Here is a 19,869-nt window from a genome sequence, read left to right as displayed (position 1 = left end):
CAGCCATTGTGGCCAACTGGGGAGTGAACCAGCAAATGGAAGACCTATCTCTGTCTCTCCTTCTCTCTCCGTATAACACTGACCTTCAAATAAATAAATTAAGTCTTTAAAAAAAAAAGGAAAGAAGGAAGAAAGGGAGGAGGGGAGGAGGGGAGGAGGGAAGGAGGGAAGGAGGGAAGGAGGGAAGGAGGGAAAGAGGGAAAGAGGGAAAGAGGGAGGGAGGGTCGGTCATAACCTCTGTCTTTTTCTGGGTTCCAGGAATAAAATCTCTCCCATTTTGCAAAACTACAGAAGGCCAATCACCTAATTTTAATATTGTAAACTGTGGATCACAACCAAAATGCTACTATCCCAGAAAAATATATATTACACGATACACTATGTTTTAAAACTGAGTTGGACTTCAAAGATGCAAATCTGAGGTTAAGTGCAATATATAAAGTTAAATTCTCATAAAACAATCATTACTGTTAGTAAACACACTTCAATTATCAAAATTGATATACTTCCTTATTTGAATTTTGAAAAAGCACAACAGTCAAGAATATCTCATGAACATAAATTGCTAAAAAGGAAAAAAACGCCCCATTTAAAAAGCCTTTCTGAAAAAGAAAATGCAAAACACAGGAATAATGATTGATTTGTACCTACCAGAGTTGTGGCAGTAGTCCATACACTGTGGAACTTGGATTGTGAATGCTATCAAATCTGGAGCTAAGAGGGATTCTGGCTTTCTACTCTCATTTAGCCACTTTGTGCTGTGAAGGTCTTTCGTGTCAGAAGGACCCTGAAGCAAAGGAATCAATTTCTCTTTTCCACTGTCACCTGAATAGAAATATTTATGAAACAACGATTCTTATTAAGTGCAACATAATAGCATCTTGAGGATACTGAATCTTAAATTATAATAATATCATGATAAAACATTTAATTTAGATTCATAGTTTTACCAGTACATTTAGTAACATTCTAAAGAAACTGACCTATACAATTAAAAACATTTTTAACTCTTGAAAGTTTTAGCATTTTGCTAACAAATTCAGAAAAGTTTATAGGAAACAACTTTAACACATTATCTTCACAAATTTGTTAAGAATATGTACCACTATAAACTTATGCTGAAATTTAGTTTGTGCTGAGAAAACTATGAATAGTTTGAAGAAAATGATATAACAGAATACCAGTAGGAAGGTAAAGTCAATTACCTTAAATTTTAAAATAGGATTTGCATTCAATTCTAATATACTAACAATATTTTAGTGTCTATATAACTATATATCCTATCCCTCCAAAAAGTTTAAGAATAAATAGTTTTTCCTCCCTAATAACCAATCTTGCAAAAATTTTTCCCTTAAATAAAAATTTGGTAAAGTAAAGAAGTATCATCCTGGCACTATTAAAAAAAATTAAGTAAAAAAAAATTTAAAGCCTCTGATTCATAGGAACAATGAGTAAATTCTTGTTTCAGTAACGCTCCTTGTAAAATGCAAGGCCAATTCTCCTATACAGGCAATAAAGTTTTACATGGTCCAGCTGCACATACCTGGGGCTTTGGCACAAATTTTTATTGATCCCACGGTCCCAGAGGCACATTTGACCAATGATGTGCTGCAGTACTTCAATTCAACATTCTGGATAGAGCCCTCAAGAGTTGGCAGGGGATTCTTAGATTTCACACCTAATAAAAGAAAACTGCAAATGTACTAGCCGATTGAATTTAAATAATTTTTATACTCCTTCACCAAGGCATTTAAACTTAATTATACTTTAATTATCTACCTCAGATGTTCTTACAGAATTTGTGTTAGGTTTCACAGTTCAGTGTTTAAGGAGGTAAACAGATGCAATTTTCAAATGAATGGGTTGATTTCTCATAACTACTTATGCAGTCCATTCTTGATTAGTCAAGCTCAACAAATAAAAGCAAATGCACAAATATTTGTTTAAAGAATGAGAGATTTCAAAAATTAACTTTTGCTTTAGAATATACAGTAAGATCTCCTTTTTCAACACACATTTAACTTACAAATTTTATTTCATTTAGGCAGACATTTAAACAAGAAACTACCTGTGTAACTTATTGACCAAATTGGCTAGTTAGGTGGAGTGAGGACACAGAAACAAAATAACCAAAAACACTTCCTAAGTTAAAAATGCAATAAGTTATAAGCCAAGTGTAGTAGAAAGATAAAATGAATGTTTACCAATTATCAAAATAGTAGATACTAATGTCCCTACCATGTATTATTTGTTGAAAGAAATAAAAGCACAGAAGGTAATAATTAGCATAAGTGAAGGCCGGCGCCGCGGCTCACTAGGCTAATCCTCAGCCTAGCGGCGCTGGCACACCGGGTTCTAGTCCCGGTTGGGGCACCGGATTCTGTCCCGGTTGCCCCTCTTCCAGGCCAGCCCTCTGCTGTGGCCCGGGAGTGCAGTGGAGGATGGCCCAGGTGCTTGGGCCCTGCACCCCATGGGAGACCAGGAAAAGCACCTGGCTCCTGGCTCCTGCCATCGGATCAGCGCGGTGCGCCGGCCGCAGCGCGCCGGCCGCGGCGGCCATTGGAGGGTGAACCAACGGCAAAGGAAGACCTTTCTCTCTGTCTCTCTCTCTCACTGTCCACTCTGCCTGTCAAAAAAAAAAAAAAAAAAAAAATTAGCATAAGTGAATGGTTGGGAAACTGAATTTGAAAGGAGGAATCTCATTTTGGTCCTGGATAGATGAGAATTACACGAAGAAGCCTTAAGAACATTATACTGAGATAATCACCACAACAGCAAGAGGAAAGGAGTTGGGGACAGGGTGGGGTGGGGGATCCTAATAAATTACCATTTACTGTGGACCCACTACATGACATGTAGATTATCTCTTCCATTCCTTATGAATGGTTTATTTTTTTAAATAAATAACTAAGTTTTATTTTATTTATTTGAAAGTCAGAGTTACAGAGAGGCGGGGAGAGAGAGAGCGGGAGAGAGGTCTTCCATCCGATGGTTCACTCAATTGGCCGCAAGGGCCGGAGCTGCGTGGATCCGAAGCCAGGAGCTTCTTCTGGGTCTCCTGTGTGGGTAGAGGGGCCCAAGGACTTGGGCCATCTTCTACTGCTTTCCCAGGCCATAGCAGAGAGCTGGATCAGAAGAAGAGCAGCCGGGACTAGAACCGGGGCCCATATGGGATGCCGGCATTTTAGGCCAGGACTTTAACCTGCTGCGCCACAGCACTGGCCCCGAAAGGTTTTTAATAATGATATACTATTATCCTCATTTTACAGTGGATTACAGGAGTTCACTAATTTTTGCCCAAAGCACTACAGTTAGGAAACAAAAAGAACTAAGGAGCTTAATACAGTCTGGTTTATCACAGAAAACTTTATTATTTGTTTTTGCCTATATTCATGAATCATCAGTAAACCTAACTTTGCTTCTTTTCCCAATTCACATTTTGATTATATATGTAGTATTACCTTTCATATTTGAGGTTTCTTTAACTATGTCTGAATAATTAAGAGAAATATTAAATTTTCCAATGACATATTAAATATTATTCTTAAAACTCTGGTTTCAAAACATCAATGTATTCAAGAAAATGCAAAAATATCTCCTGAGATTATGAGTGAGTCTTTGAGAGCTATTACCCATGAATCTGTAATTTACCTGACACACTAAATGATCTGAAAATTTAGAAGCTGTCATCTTGAGAAATACCATCTCACATACTGCCAACTTCACAAGGAGATACAAATTTGCTAATTTGCATTTTGCCATTACGTAATTGTATACTGACAGGCTGTTGTCTTCCAGGGTCTTACCCTCATTGTCATTTCCATCAGAAGTGGCGTCTATTATTATCAGAGCAGAAGTTCTAAAACAGTGGTCTGTAACAAACTTCAATGAGTTCATGAAATCTATGAAGTTATATTTCAAATACAGTGTACTTATTATTTTTCTGAGGCAATTTGTATGAGATGTTCAAAATCTATTACTCAAAAATGTGAAGTAAATCACAAAATCTTAAATTACATCAGCAATATTTATATGATCATAATAGCAGCAGTACTACCTAACATTCACTGAGTAATTCATGTCATGCACTATGCCTAATTTTTCTCTCTCTCTCTCCCTCCCTCCCTCTCTCTTTCTCTCACACACTCACCCCCCCCACACACACACACTCCCACACACACTCCCACACCCACACTCACACAAACAACCTGAACTAACTATGATGATTTCCATGTTACATGCAGGGAAACAAAGATTTATAGAAACAAGGATTTTGGCCAGCGCCGCAGCTCACTAGGTTAATCCTCCGCCTGCGACGCCCGGCACCCAGAGTTCTAGTCCCGGTCAGGGTGCCGGAATCTGTCCCGGTTGCCCCTCTTCCAGGCCAGCTCTCTGCTGTGGCCCGGGAGTGCAGTGGTGGATGGCCCAAGTTCTTGGGCCCTGCACCCACATGGGAGACCAGGAGGAAGCACCTGGCTCCTGGCCTCAGCTCAACGAGGTGCGCCGGCCAGTGCTCCAGCCGCAGCGGCCACTGGGGGGTTAACCCACGGAAAAAGGAAGATCTTTCTCTCTGTCTCTCTCTCTGTGCACTCTGAGAAAGACAGAGAGAGAGAGAGAGAGAGAAAGAGAGAGAGAGAGAGAGAGAGAGAGAGAGAGAGAGAGAGAGAAAGAGAAAGAGAAAGAGAAAGAAGGAAAGAAGGAAAGAAGGAAAGAAGGAAGGAAGGAAGGAAGGAAGGAAGGAAGGAAGGAAGGAAGGAAGGAAGGAAGGAAGGAAGGAAGGGGGGAGAGAGAGAGAGAGAGAGAGAGAGAGAGAAGGAAGGAAGGAAGGAAGGAAGGAAGGAAGGAAGGAAGGAAGGAAGGAAGGAAGGAAGGAAGGAAGGAAGGAAGGATTGATTTTGCCAAAAGCTTAAGTTAGAAAAGTGGCAATGCCTGGGCAACATTCCATCCTTATTAACAAAAGGTACATATCAGCACTATATATTTAACATATGCTGGTTATAAATTGGTGGATAGAGGCTGGTGCAGAGGAACAGTGGGTGGGGCCGATGCCTGAAGGGCCGCCATCTATAGGGGGTGCCTGTTCGAGTGCTGACTGCTCCACTTCCCATCCGGCTCTCTGCTGTGGCCTGGGAGAGCAGTGTAGGATGGCTCAAGTGCTTGAACCCCTGAACCCATGTGGGAGACCAGGAGGAAGCTCCTGGTTCCTGGCTTTGGATGGGAGCAGCTCCATCAGTTGCAGCCATCAAATAAAAGACCTCTCCCTCTCTCTTTCTCTCTCTCAATCTCTCAATCGCTACCTCTCTGTAACTCTTTCTTTCAAATAAATACATAAATCTTTAAAATAAATAAATAAATCGATAAATAATTTTCCCTGTTCCAAATACTGTGCTAGATGAAGAGGGGATACAGAACAGAACAATGCCCTCCCTGGTTCTCAAGCCTCATGGATTTTCATTCTATGCAAATATCAACTGATAAGAACTATTCAAAGATTTTCACAAAATATTGCTGACAGAGTTCAGAATCAAAAAAACTGTATCAGTTTCTGTTATTTACCATTGAAAAGGCAAAAGAATTTGGGTGCAATATTTTTGTTTTTAAAGTATTTTATAACACTGCTTCTTCTACAGTTTACAAAGTTTAGAACTCTACCTTAAATCAAAAATGATAGGTCTTTGCTAAAATATCTTACCTATATTATACTCATAAATAAGACTATTATCAGCAAAGTTGCCCAAAACCTCTGAATGATAAGAATCTCATATACCTATAAAATCTATCTTGATTTAGACTTAATACTACCAAGAACTTAGTTCTACATTTTTATGATGATTACATCTTAGATATTTAAAAATCTGTTTTTCATAACTAAATCATTATCTTATCATGTCTCGTTGAGAAGCTTTTCTGAATAATTTACTTTCTGTGCCACAAGCAAAAATTATTTTCAAAGAAAGATAAATTACAGTAATCCCCTATAGACCTTAAAAATGGAGGAAAGTGGCTTATAAAAAAATAATCTTGGTAGTCAGTGTGCGGCACAGAGCATCCCATAGGAGTGCTGGCTCAAGTTCCACCTGATTTGAATCCCAGCTGCTCTACTTCCAATTTAGCCTCTACCAATGTGCCTGGGAAGGCAGCAGGAGATGGCCCAAGTGCTTTGGCCCCTGCACCCATATGGGAGACCAGAAGAAGCTCCTGGCTCATGGTTTCAGTCTGACCCAGCCCTGGCCATTGCAGCCATTTGGGAAGTGAGCCAGCAGATGAAAGCTCAACCAATCTCATTCATATTTCTTTCTCTCTCTCTCTCTCTCCCCTCTGACTTTCATATAAATAAATCTTTTAAAAATTGTCATTTAAAAGAATTTTTATATAATTAACCTGCTCCTCTTTAAGTTTATTTACTTAACTTTGATTGCTCTATTCCAGGTGTGAGAATGTGAACATTTCTGGGTACAAGGGACAAGAAAAAAAAAATGTTTTTATTTGGAATAAAAGGCCAGTATATCTGGATGCTACAATGGTTCTTTATAGATGCTCAGGAGGATAGAGTAGAATAGAATATTTTTATTTATATATTTTCAAATATTTATTTATTTATTTGAAAGGCAGAGTGGCAGAGAGAGAGAGTACTTCCATCTGCTGGTTCACTTCCCCAGTGGTTACAATGGCCAGGGCTGAGCCAGGCCCAATTATGTTTGTTTGTTTGTTTGTTTGTTTGTTTGTTTGTTTTTGACAGGCAGAGTGGACAGTGAGAGAGAGAGAGAGAGAGAAAGGTCTTCCTTTGCCATTGGTTCACCCTCCAATGGCCACCACGGCCGGCGCTGCAGCCGGCTCACCACGCTGATCCAAAGCCAGGAACCAGGCGCTTCTCCTGGTCTCCCATGGGGTGCAGGGCCCAAGCACTTGGGCCATCCTCCACTGCACTCCCGGGCCACAGCAGAGAGCTGGCCTGGAAGAGGGGCAACCAGGACAGAATCCGGCACCCTGACCGGGACTAGAACCCAGTGTGCCGGCGCCGCAGGCGGAGGATTAGCCTATTGAGCCGTAGTGCTGGCCAATTATGTTTTTATTTGAGCCTAGTTAGAATACTGATTTACAACCTCTGGATATAGTGTAGCAAAAAAAAGATTCATTAACAAACTTTGTTAGAAAGAGAACAATAATAAGACTATATGTGCTTAAAAGAATTCCAGGTAGCTTAGTACAGTACCTCAAATACAATATATGTTGAAAAACATCTTCATTGACATCTTCATCACCAAGTGTGGGAAACTAGAAAACTAACATATAAGTTGCCCGATGATGTCATTTCTTTTTCCTCTGATGTCTTTAAAGGTTTGAACATATCTTCAGCACACCAGAGTTTCCCCTCAATGTGTCTCCACAGAGGTTTAGGTTTAATTTTCCTGCTCGATATTTATGATTCTTAAAGCTAAAGATCTGCATCTTCTATCAACTTTGTTAGGAAAAAGGGTTGTAAATATTGTTTCAGAACCAGTGCTGTGGTGTAGCAGGTGAAGCTGCCACCTGCAGCACTGGCATCCCATGTGGGCAGCAGTTTGTGTCCTGGTTGCTCTGCTTCCAATCTAGCTCCCTCCTAATGTGCCTGCAAAAGCAGGTGTACTTGGGCCTCTGCACTCACAAAAGGAGACAGAGAAGAAGCCTCTGACTCCTGGTTTGGGCTTGACTCTGTCCTGCCTGTCGTGGCCATTTGGAGAATGAATAGAAGATCTCTCTCTGCCTCTGCCTCTCTATAATTCTGCCTTTCAAATAAATAAATCTTTTAAAATTATATAAATAAATAAACAAATGTTGCTTCTATCCTACTTTATCCTCCTGAACATCTATAAAAAACAATTTCATGCTAACATCCAGATCTACTGGCCTGTTATTTCATATTTTTTTGCTACAGTCAGTGCTACATTTGGGTAATTTCATCACAACCACTATCAAGTTCACTAATAGTGTTTTGGACATGCCAAATTTGCTACTCAATCCATTCAAAAACTTCTCACATTAAAGAGTCTTTTTGATACCTTTGCCTCTTTTGTATTTTCAACTCCATCTTTTACTTCTGTAATCATTTAAACAGTCATTTTATCCTGTTTCCAATAATTGCACTACATGACATTCTAGGAATCTAATACTGCCATTGTGGGTTTCTACAAACTCTTGCTATTGTAAGGGCTGTATCTTCAAATTCGTTGTAATTTCACACTTAAATTTATGTTTCATAGGACTTTTCAAATACAATGCCAGAGTTGAGGGCACAAGCCATAGCAAACATCTGTATATACTACTAGATATCCATAGATGTAACCAGCCCACCCAGGATCACATTTGACAACTGACTGCCTTATTGGTTCCTAGCTCATTTAATAAATAAAAATAGGAGAGGACAGTGCTGTGGTCAGATTCTCCAGGAAAGCACTCTCCCCTTTTCCCAAAGTCAACACAAAGAACCTGCTTTATTAATTTAGGATCTCTAAAATAGTCTACTTTTTGAATAGTCCTTTGACGTTATGAGCTTAAAGAAGCGGAAGACGCCTAACTGATATGCGGAAAGTGCCAAGAAGGAATACAATTTTGTGAAAACTTAAGTAGGAAAAAAATGGGGAAAAATATTGATAAATCTGAGCCTGGTGTGCAGGATATATAGAGAACTCATAAAAGTTGGTAACAAAGAAATAATAGCTATTCCAAAAAGCAGGCAAAGGATTTGAATATTTCTCCACAGATACACAAATGGCCAATAAGCACATAAAAAGATGTTCAACATCAGTAACCATCAGGAAAATGTAAATCTAAACTACAACAGGATACCACCACTTCATGCTTATCAGCAAAGCAACTATAATCCAGGAAAAAAAAAGATAACTAAAGAAGAGTTATTAAGGACAGGTGAACACTAATTTTAACTCTGGAACCCTTGGTAGTGCTGGTGGGAACATAAAATTGTACAGCCTCTATGGAAAACAATATGGTAGTTCCTCAAAATATTAAAAATAGAACTATAATATAATCCAGCAATTGGACTTCACTTTATATACCCAAAGTAACTGAAAGCAGGTTATCAAAGAGATATTTCTATGCTCATATTCATAATGTATTATTCACAATAGTGAATAAACCATGGACACAGCCCAGGTATCTATGAAAGGATGAACAGATAAGCAAAATGTGCTATATAGATACAACAGAATATTATTCAGCCTCAAAAAGGAAGGAAGTTTGACATGTGCTTTACCAAGGGTAACCCTTTAAGGACATTGTAAGTAAAATATCTGGATGGTTACAAATACTACATGATTCCACTTATCTGAGTCATTTAGAATTGTCAAAATCAGAGACAGAAAGAACAGTGGTTTCCAGGGGCTGAGAAGAGAGACGAAAGGGGAAAATTTGTTTAATAGGCACAGAGATTCAGAACTGCAAGGTGCCAAGAGTTTCAGAGAAGAATGGTGCCAATGATTATACTTGTTGTTTTTTATTTTTTTTAACTTTTATTTAATGAATATAAATTTCCAAATACAGCTTATAGATTACAATGGCTCCCCCCCCAACGTCCCTCCCACCCGCAACCCTCCCCTTTCCCACTCCCTCTCCCCTTCCAGTCACATCAAGATTCATTTTCAATTCTCTTTATATACAGAAGATCAGTTTAGCATACATTAAGTAAAGATTTCAACAGTTTGCTCCCACACAGAAACATAAAGTGAAAAATACTGTTTGAGTACTAGTTATAGCATTAAATCTCAATGCACAGCACACTAAGGCCAAAGATCCTACATGACGAGTAAGTACTTAATTGTAAGTGCACTTGACACCAATGAGCTACTCAAAACTGGATTAAAAGTAAATTTTATGGTATGTATATTTCACAATAAAGAAAAGTCTCATTTAACCAAACTTTTGAAATAAGTGCAGTCTATTATTATATACATTAAGCCTCAATAAAATTTTTATTTAAGAAGCATTCAAAATAAAACATAAGGAGGGGAGGAAGTTGTGACAATGTTCCACTACTCCCACAATGTTGGAATGCTGTCTCTGACTAGACAGAATGTTGCAACCAGGATGGCAAACAGATCATTGCTATGGTCACCATTCCATTCAGACAAATATACACCAGCAAGTCCCATTTTCACACAGGTAACAGTAAGAGTTGTGATCACTGACTCCTTGATTCCATATCTTGGCTACTATGAATAATGCTGCAATAAACTTCAGAGTATAGATCTCTCTTTAACATACTGATTCAATTTCCTTTGAATTTGTACCCATATGCTGCATTATTTAGTAGTCCTATATTTATTTTCTGGAGTAACGGCCACACAGTTTTTGATTATGGCTGAACTAATTTGTATTCTAAGAATGTGCAGAGCTTCCTTTTTTCCAGATCCTCCTCAACACTTATCTGTCCCTTTAATATAAGCTATTCTAACAGGTCTGATGTTAGCTAACAGGAGTTTTAAATTCTTGGTCTTTGATAATTAGTGATGCTGGGCATATTTTCATGTATCTATGGGTCAAATTTTTGTCTTTCTTTTAGAAATATCTTTTCAGATCATTTATTGTTTATTACTGAGTTGTTTCAGATCCTTATGTATGTTATGTATTAATCCCTTACAAGATGCTATTCTTTGTAAATATGTTGCTTGTCTCTTCATTTTGTTGATTGTTTCCTTGGCCATGAAAATTCTCAGGTTAATATAAGCCAAATCTTTTACTTTTGTTTACTGTATATTTGAGTTCATATCTATAAAATCAATTCCCAGATCAATGTCACAGAGCTTCTCCCTAATGTTTTTTATATTATTGTTACAGTTTCTGCCCTTTAAATATTTTTAACTGAATTCTGAATTTTTGTTTTTAATAGGCACAACACTACACAAAATGATTGGGTACAATGTGATGTTTACATGCCAGTGGGCGTTAGCTTTGTTCAAATCAGGCTAGTTTACCCATAGCCTCCAACATGTAACCTTTCTTCAAAATTCTTTCTTCTAGGCCGGCGCCGCGGCTCACTAGGCTAATCCTCCGCCTAGCGGCGCCGGCACACCGGGTTCTAGTCCCGGTCGGGGCGCCGGATTCTGTCCCGGTTGCCCCTCTTCCAGGCCAGCCCTCTGCTGTGGCCCGGGAGTGCAGTGGAGGATGGCCCAGGTGCTTGGGCCCTGCACCCCATGGGAGACCAGGAAAAGCACCTGGCTCCTGGCTCCTGGCTCCTGCCATCGGATCAGCGCGGTGCGCCGGCCGCAGCGCGCCGGCCGCGGCGGCCATTGGAGGGTGAACCAACGGCAAAAGGAAGACCTTTCTCTCTGTCTCTCTCTCTCACTGTCCACTCTGCCTGTCAAAAAAAAAAAAAAAAAAAAATTCTTTCTTCTACTTACTTTGAAATGCACAGTACATTATCGTTAACTATAATCACCATACTATGCAACCGAACACAAGAATTTACTCTTTATACTAACTCTAACATTGTATTCAAATGATTTTTATTATGTTCAATATAAAAAAAATGCTATGAGTTGTTCCTCCAAAAAGACATGGCAAAGTATATGAATCAAGCAATATAACTGCAAAAAATGTGAAGCAGAAACAGAACTGAAATGAAAATAAATGAATCTATATTTACAGTGGGAGATGTCAATATCCAGATCAACGACTGACAAAAAGATCAGAAAGAATATCAAGGACATAGATGATGTCAAAACCAGCATCAATCAATAAAGTTCTGTGTATACACAGAACAGCAAAATACACATTTTCATGTAACAAGAACATGTAACTAGATCTGCTGGGCCATTCTAACCTCAACAAAATTAAAAGAATTGAAGCTATACAGAATTTATTCTCTGACCACAACAGATTCAAATCAGAATTCAAAAAGAAAAAAAAGTACAAAAATCTCCCTATACTAAGAAATTAAACAGATCTAAATATTCCACAACTTAAAGAGGAAGATGCATGGATTTTTAAAAAAAATTGAATAAAAATTGAATGTATCAAAATCTGAGACAAAAGTGAAGATACACAAAAAAATTTGTATTATATGTACACATTAGAAATAGTAAGTCTAGAGTCTATAACCTGAACTATCACTTCAAAAACCTAGAAAGTAAATCTAATGCAAGCAGTGGATGAAAATAACACACATATGAGAAATCCATTAAATTTACTTTACAAACTATTTTTAAATAAATATTGATAAAATTGACAAAACTCTAGAAAATCTAGACTATCAAACAGAAGTCAGAAGATATCAAACAGAAGTCATATCTTACCAACATAAGGAATTAAAGGGGATATCATTACAGACTCTACAGATTTCAAAAGATTAAGAAGAGAACACAAAAAAATTCAAAAACAAAATCAAAAAACTGTAACTATATGGATCAATTCCTCAAGGGGAAGAGGGCAATAAGTAAATCTCCAGATTCACAAGCAGAAATCTAACATATCTTTAAAAAATCAGTATCTCTTATACACATTATCTCTCAGACATAAGAAAGAAAGAAATACTTCTGGTTTCATTTTATCAAGTTAAAATTACCATAACACCATAACCAAAGACATTATGAAAATGAAAATCTACAAATATTATTCTATATATGAAACCATTTAACAAAATATTAAAACATAAAATCAAGCAGTATTGTTAGTGGCTATATGAATTTATATATATATATCATATACAACAGCACATTATGGTTCATTTCAGTACTGGATAGCTGCTTCAACTTTGGAAAAATAAGTGTAATCCACCAAACTAACAGGCTAAGAAAAAAAACACATGAGGATATCAACTGCTGCAGAAAAATCATCTTGCAAACTGCAACACCTATTAATGATCTAGCAACAAAAAATATATATACAGGGAAATAAAAAAGGAATTTCTACAACATTAGAAAAGCATCAACAAAAACACCTAAAAATACAGAATGATAAAAGAATTCTTTCTTTCATGCTCAGGTTTGAAAAACGTCAAAAATTGTAGCTCTCACTATTGTTAACTCAATGTAATGTTCGCAGTTATGGCCAATGCAGTAAGCAAGAGAAATAAAAGGTATACAGATGGAAAAGTAAGTGGTAGGGGAAACCTGTCCCTCTTTTCATATGATGTCATTATGTATAAATCTCAAGGAATCTTAAAAAAAAAAAAAAAAAAACCTCATGGGCCAGCACCATGGCTCACTTGGTTAATCCTCCGCCTGCCGCGCCAGCATCCCATACGGACACCGGGTTCCAGTCCCGGCTGCTCCTCTTCCAGTCCAGCTCTCTGCTGTGGCCTGGGAGGGCAGTGGAGGATGGCCCAAGTGCTTGGGCCCCTGCACCCACATGAGAGACCAGGAATAAGCACCTGGCTCCTGGCTTCGGATCAGCGCAGCGCTGGCTGTGGCAGCCATGTGGGGAGTGAACCAATGGAAGGAAGACCTTTCTTTCTGTCTCTCTCTCTTACTATCTAACTCCACCTGTCAAATTAAACCCCCACCACCACACACACACAAATAGCTCCCAAAAGAAATAGCTGAACTTTGTAAAGTCACAGAACACAAAACAAAAATAGAAAAATCAGGATATTTCCATATACTAGCAAGGAATACATACACACACACACACACACACACACACATACACGACATACACACTTTATTTAAAAAAATGTATTTATTTGAAAGGAGTTACATAGAGACAGATATCTTTCCATCTCCTGGATCACTCCCCAGATGGCCATAATGGCCAAGGTAGGGTCAGGTCAAAGCCAGGAGCCAGGAGCTTCTTCAGGGTGTCTGATGTGGGTAGCAGGGGCTGAAGCATTTGGGCCATCTTACAAAGCATTTCCCAGGCCATTAGAAGGGAACTGGATCAAAAGTGGAGCAGCTGGGACACGAACCAGTGCCCATAGGGGGTGCTGGTATTGCAGGCAGTGGCTTACCTGCTATGCCACAATACTGGCCCAGGTACTTTAATCTAAAATGCAATACCAAAGGTGGATCATTTGGCTTAGTGAGAAGAAGGCTTGCTTCCCATATTGGTGTACCTGGGTTCAGTATTGACCTCTGGCTCCTGATTATAGTTTCATACTAATGCAGACCCTGGGAGGCAGCAGTGCTGGCTCAAGGAATTCAGATCCTGCCTCCCTTATGAACATTTGAAATAAATTTCCAGTTCCCAGTTTGTGCCTGGGACAGTTCCAGCTAATTGCAAGCATTTGAGTAGTCAACCAGAAGATGGGAACTCCCTTTTGCAAGCGCTTTCTAATAATAAAAATATTATTTTTATTTCTAATAAAAATAAATTTTAAAAATTCAATGCTATTTGCAAACATTAGAAAAGTAAGTGCATAGTTAGATGTTAAACTAACACACCATATGAAATATTTGGATGATGAAAACAAAATCGTTAAAAAAATAAACCAAAAAACTCTGAAAATTGGGTAGAGATGGGTCCAGCAATCTGGAGTATCAAGTAAAGCTGACACCTGTGATGCCCGCATCCCAAATGGGTGCTAGTTCAAGACTCGGCTGCTCAACTTCCGATCCAGCTCTTTGCTATGGCCTGGGAAAGCAGCAGAAGATGGCTCAAGTGCTTGGGCCCCTGCACCCATGTGGGAAACATGGAACAAGCTCCCAGCTCCTGGCTTCAGCCTGGCACAGCCCTGGCTGTTGCAGCCATTAGGGAATAAACCAGCGAATGGAAGATCTCTCTCTCTCTCTCTCTCTACTTCTCTCTCTTTGTAACTGTGCCTTTCAAGTAAATAAAAAATAAACCTCTAAAAAATAAAAATTGAATGTTTTTGTAGATAATGACAATATTATTCTAAAATATTTATAAAGGAACAAAAGAACTAGAAAAGTTAAAAATAAGTTCAAAAAAGAATTAAGTCAGACGAAACAGTCCACTCAATTGAAGATTTATTATACATGGCTTTAATAATCAAGACTATGTGGGATTGGAGAAAGAATAAACATATTTGTCAGTGGAAGAGAACAGAAAACACACAAATATGCCAAATAATTATTTACAAAGGCACAAATACAGTCTTTTTAGCAAATAATGGAACAGATATCTATAGAAAAAAAAATAAACCTCAACCTAAATCTACCACCTCAAAAAATTAGGTCAGACAAAAGCACACAGGGACATTTGGGGGATCCAGAGCTAGGCCGAGTTCCTCAACTTAACAAAAGCACAATCTATAAATGGAAAATATTTGGCTTGATCAAAATTACAAAGCTCTTCTTTCATAAAAACTGGTAAGAGAACAAAAGGAATGCTGCTGAATGAGAAAAGATATTGGTGAACAACCTGACAAAGGAATAGTACCAAGAATATATAAAGAATCCTCAAAAATTAACAGTAAAAGTACAAACAATAAGAAAACAGGCAAACAGTAAGAGCAGACATTTCACTGAAGGGATATACAGATGGCAAGTAAATACATAGAAAGACATTCAATATTATTTGTACTGTCATCAGGGAAATGCAAATTACAACCACAGTGAGATATCACTGCACATCTATCCAATGGCTAAAATAAAACACAGTAACAAAATCAAATGCTGGTGAGTATGTAAATAAACTGGAAAGTCTACAATGCTGGTAGAAATATAAAATGGTACAGTCACTTCTGAAAATAATTTGATAGTTAAAAAAAAAAACAAAAAACAAAAAACTAAGCATAGAAGATGGGTGGTTAGACCAGCTCTTAAGAAGCCCATGTCCTGTATCAAACTACATGGATTTGATGCCATACTCTAGCTCCTAACTTTTAACTCTACTAATGTAGATCCTGGAAGGTAGTAGTGACGGTTCAAGTAACTGGGTTCCTCCCTCCCACATGGGAGATGCAGATTGGGTTACTTGACCCAGTCCCAGCCATTATGAGCATTTGGGAGTAGACCAGCAAATGGAAGTGTACACCCCCTTTCTTTCTCTCTCTTCCTCTCAGTCTGCCTGCCTCTCAGATAAACTAACAACACTTTTTTAAAAAAGAAAACATTCTAAGTATACAGATACCATATAGCCCAGCAACTTCCTTCTTGGGCAGTAACATAAAAGGAATGAAAATTTTAATTAACATGACTGTTTATAGTAACTTTATTTGTTAACAGCCAAAAACTGGAGAAATGTCATGTGTCGTTCAATAGGTAAATTGTTGAACTGTTACAACCATATGATGGAATATTATGCCAAAATAAAAATGAATTACTGATACATAGAACTTGAATAGATCTCCAGAGAATTATATTGACAGAAAAATGCCAATTCCAAAGGGCCACATGCTATATGATTCCCTTAAGCTAATATGGCCTGAAAACCCACAGAGACAGAATGAAGACTGGAAGATACTAGGGGAAGGGGAAGAAGAGAAATTGGAAGCAATTACTTAAAGACGTCAGGATGTTTTTATAAAGAGAAAAAAAGGTCTGAAACTAGAGAAAGCTAGTAGCTGTACACTAACGTGAATGCATGAAATATCACTGAAATGTATACTTTAAAATGGTTAATTTTCTGTCCTAATACAGGAAAGGACTTGGAAGCAGAGAGGCAAATTAATGACTAGTTTGCAGAAAAAACACACTGGTTCAAAGAGTTAAAACCTTAAACAAATTTGGAAAAGATCTATTTTTTTACCCTTTCAATTTCCCTTTTACTTCATGTTTATAAGAATGAATTTGTGAAAGTTTGGTTATTGTTTAGGCAATAAGCAGGTGCTTGTTCTCTCTACAATTTAGAGTGTCACAAGAGAAACAAAGACACTTGTATATGTACCATAGGTGGGACACTACAAATCTGTATAAACTGATATACTTTTTATCGCTTTGGGGTGTTCATACCCAATTACAATGTTTTTTAATTTATTCCACATTATAAAATTTATTCAATCATAATGCCTATAAAATAATCTATAGTTCTTGGAGAACAAAAGCTGAAAACTAACAAGAAGTATTATTTAGGAGTCCTTCAAAAATATTTTGAAATACATATATGTATTTTAAAAAAGGAATTTTCAAAGTGTTATTCCTTTATCATTAACAAAGAAAAACTAGAAAACTTTTCCTGTGTCCCCAAAAATAACATTTCATAACCAAGTCACAGACAAATTTCACATACTGTACAATGTTATAATGACAACCATCAAACCCTGATCATTAACGGTATTTTTGCAATACTCTAAGCTTCTTGATATTATCTGGTCAAACCACTGGAAGCTAAGTGCTATCTATACAAACCAACCATTTCACCAGGAGTTTTATATTTCTTTAAAGCCTCATATAAAAAGCACCTGCCTAAAGTGAGTAATGAAGTTTTATATTCATTGCACTTAGGAACAGCGTATGTAACCTATTCCGTTTTCCTCCCTTGTGGAATATATTTCAGCTTATATTGCACAACACATTACCAATGCATAAAAAGACTCTCTGATCAGCCATTTGGACTGCCGTCAGCAATCTGCATGAGTGCATTATATTTTTTTCACTGCTCTAAATAAAATACTCATTTAACAAGTCAAATAAAAAATCTTAAGATGTTGATCTTACTTTCTGAATACATATATAACATACATACATTAGTATGTATGTATGCATAATAAGTAGTATTTGGAATGCAAATAATGAGACAAAACTCCTGAACAAAACTTGTGCTGTTAGTAGTTGAAAAGTAATTAAACACATCATTCCAAGGGAATAAAGCAGAAATCTATATGGGACACTTTAGTGTCTTTTCTCTGTCTTGAGCACACACAATTTTAAAATTATTGTGACCACACTGCCAACAAAAGCTAAGCTAATGTTGACCTGTTATTGATTTGGATATAGGGGGAAACTATTATTAAAACTGGATCAGGGCCAGTGCTGCGTAGTAGTGGGTAAAGCCACCACCTGCAGTATCAGCATCCCATGTAAGCACCCGTTCAAGTCCCAGCTGCTCCACTTTCGATCCTGCTCTCTGCTATGGCCTGGGAAAGCAGTAGAAGACAGCCCAAGTCCTTGGGCCCCTACACCCACATGGGAGACCCAGAAGAAGCTCCTGGCTTCAGATTAGTGAAGCTCCAGCCATTGCGGTCGATTGGGGAGTTAACCATCGGATGGAAGAGTTCTCTCTCTTGCTCTTCTCTGCCTCTCCTCTCTCTATATAACTCTGACTTTCAAATACATAAATAAATCTTAAAAAAAAAAACTGGATCAAGTTTGTATCTATCAGAACCCCAAGATATTTTCAAGACCAAAATATCCCTGTCATATTCAAAACTCTCTGAAATAGTGATGAAAGTAAATTCTAAAGTAAAATAATGATGGTGAAAATGTGGTATGTTGATCTAAAATTTAAGTAAAATGTAAGTAGTACTGATAGAAGATTTACAGAAATAGAAGAAAATAGAAGAGAGAAAAATGTTATATATTATACTATAAAGGAATAAGTTAAAAAGAAAATATAAAAATTGAAAATATGCAAGGCAAAAGCTTGACATTGCCCCTTGCTGGTACCCACATGCAATAACCTAGGGCCAACAGCTAGTACCAATCAATAATTAACTGTATGCATAATTAACTATATTAGATATAGAGCATAATTAACTATATTATAGAGCATAATTATCTATATTAAATAGAAAGCAATTCAAGGAATAAATAGAAATTGTAGTGCATGTCTACAAATAACTCACAATTAGGCAACAAATTAGGCAATACATTAATGAAATACTAATTAAACATGAAAGCTAAGAAATGTCCAAAAAACATGATAACCAGAACTCATAATCTAAAGTAGGGATCTGCAGAAGCAGGTATTTAGTACAGTGGTTAAGCTGCCACTTGGAACACTCCACATTCCATACTGGAGTGCCTGGTTCAAGTCCCAGCTCCTTCAGTTCTGTTCTAGCTCCCCGTTAATGTATATGCTGGGAGACAGCAGGTGATGGCTCAATTATTTGGGTCTCTGCCACGTATGTCAGAAACCTGGTTGGAGTTCCAGGTTCCTGGGTTTGGCTTGGCCCAGCCAGGATATTGCACACACTTGGGGAATGAATCAACAGCTTTAACATCTCTTTCTCCCTTTCACATAAAATTGGAAATAAATAAGTAAATAACATAGTTGCAAAAAACTTTTGTAAAGAAATATATATTACAAATTTTCCAGACGTACAGTGTCTCCTACAGTTATTCAACCCTACTACTGCAGCACAAAAGAACTAAATGTAATAATTAAATGAACAACCAAGTTAACAATGTTCTAATCAAAAACAAGTAATATGCTAGATGTGTTCCCCGAGCCATCAAATCTCTGTCCTAGAGCAGTTCTTCTCAACTCTGGTACCACATTACATTAGCACAGAAATTTCCTTTTTTAAATGGTTCTTTTCATTTGGTAATTTTTACTAGGTTGCAACCTCAGAGATTCTGTAATAGCATGTCAGGTGCAGACCTTATTCTGGAAGCTCTATCTGCTGCTCAAGAGCCAGAGGTTTTGATGTAAAAAAACTGCAAACCCTGAAGGCTTACGTTCTTGAACCTTTCTATTTTTGGCCGAAGAATGCAGAGTAATCATGACAGCATAAACCAGTCCAGAAACCAAGATACATATACTTACAGAATTAACTGGCACTAAAACTCAAAGATAACTGAAAAATAACAAAAATCAAGAATAATTTCGTAGAATAGATAAACTTAACAGAAATCAAAGTACTCATATCCCTTCATCTATATTTTAAAAACAAGTCAGCATTGTTCTTATTTCTAAGTCAAGGTGTTTGACAAGAAAGGACTGCTATCATTAAAGAAAATCAGCCAAAAATAGGCTCTTTGATATTTACAGAATCAAATATTCTTACTGAATTCTTCCAGTATTCAAATCACATTA

At 37.5% G+C, this 19,869-nt stretch overlaps 1 protein-coding gene across 20 annotated transcripts in view; it reads right to left on the bottom strand.

The window, feature by feature from the left end:
• The window catches only part of VPS13B (vacuolar protein sorting 13 homolog B), a 779,033-nt gene that overhangs the window by 556,641 nt on the left and 202,523 nt on the right, over positions 1 to 19,869 (bottom strand). For 14 of the 20 annotated variants that reach the window (XM_089336373.1, XM_089336374.1, XM_051844658.3 and 11 more), the window contains exons 18-19: positions 1,544 to 1,678; positions 652 to 825 (exon numbers count right to left, since the gene is read on the bottom strand). The exons of 4 other annotated variants lie outside the window; for them this stretch is intronic. In XM_089336373.1, the coding sequence (XP_089192499.1) occupies positions 652 to 825; positions 1,544 to 1,678 (309 nt within the window). Of the gene's footprint in view, positions 1 to 651; positions 826 to 1,543; positions 1,679 to 19,869 lie in introns of those variants that run through there. 2 more of the 20 variants (XM_089336382.1, XM_089336380.1) reach the window with 2 other exon arrangements.

The sequence above is a fragment of the Oryctolagus cuniculus genome, chromosome 6 (assembly GCF_051225735.1).
Source record: "Oryctolagus cuniculus isolate XC-2025 breed Fujian yellow rabbit chromosome 6, ASM5122573v1, whole genome shotgun sequence".
Lineage (NCBI taxonomy): Eukaryota > Metazoa > Chordata > Mammalia > Lagomorpha > Leporidae > Oryctolagus > Oryctolagus cuniculus.
The sequence above is the reverse complement of the archived record's forward strand: the minus strand, read 5'-3'. Positions and strand labels throughout refer to the sequence as shown.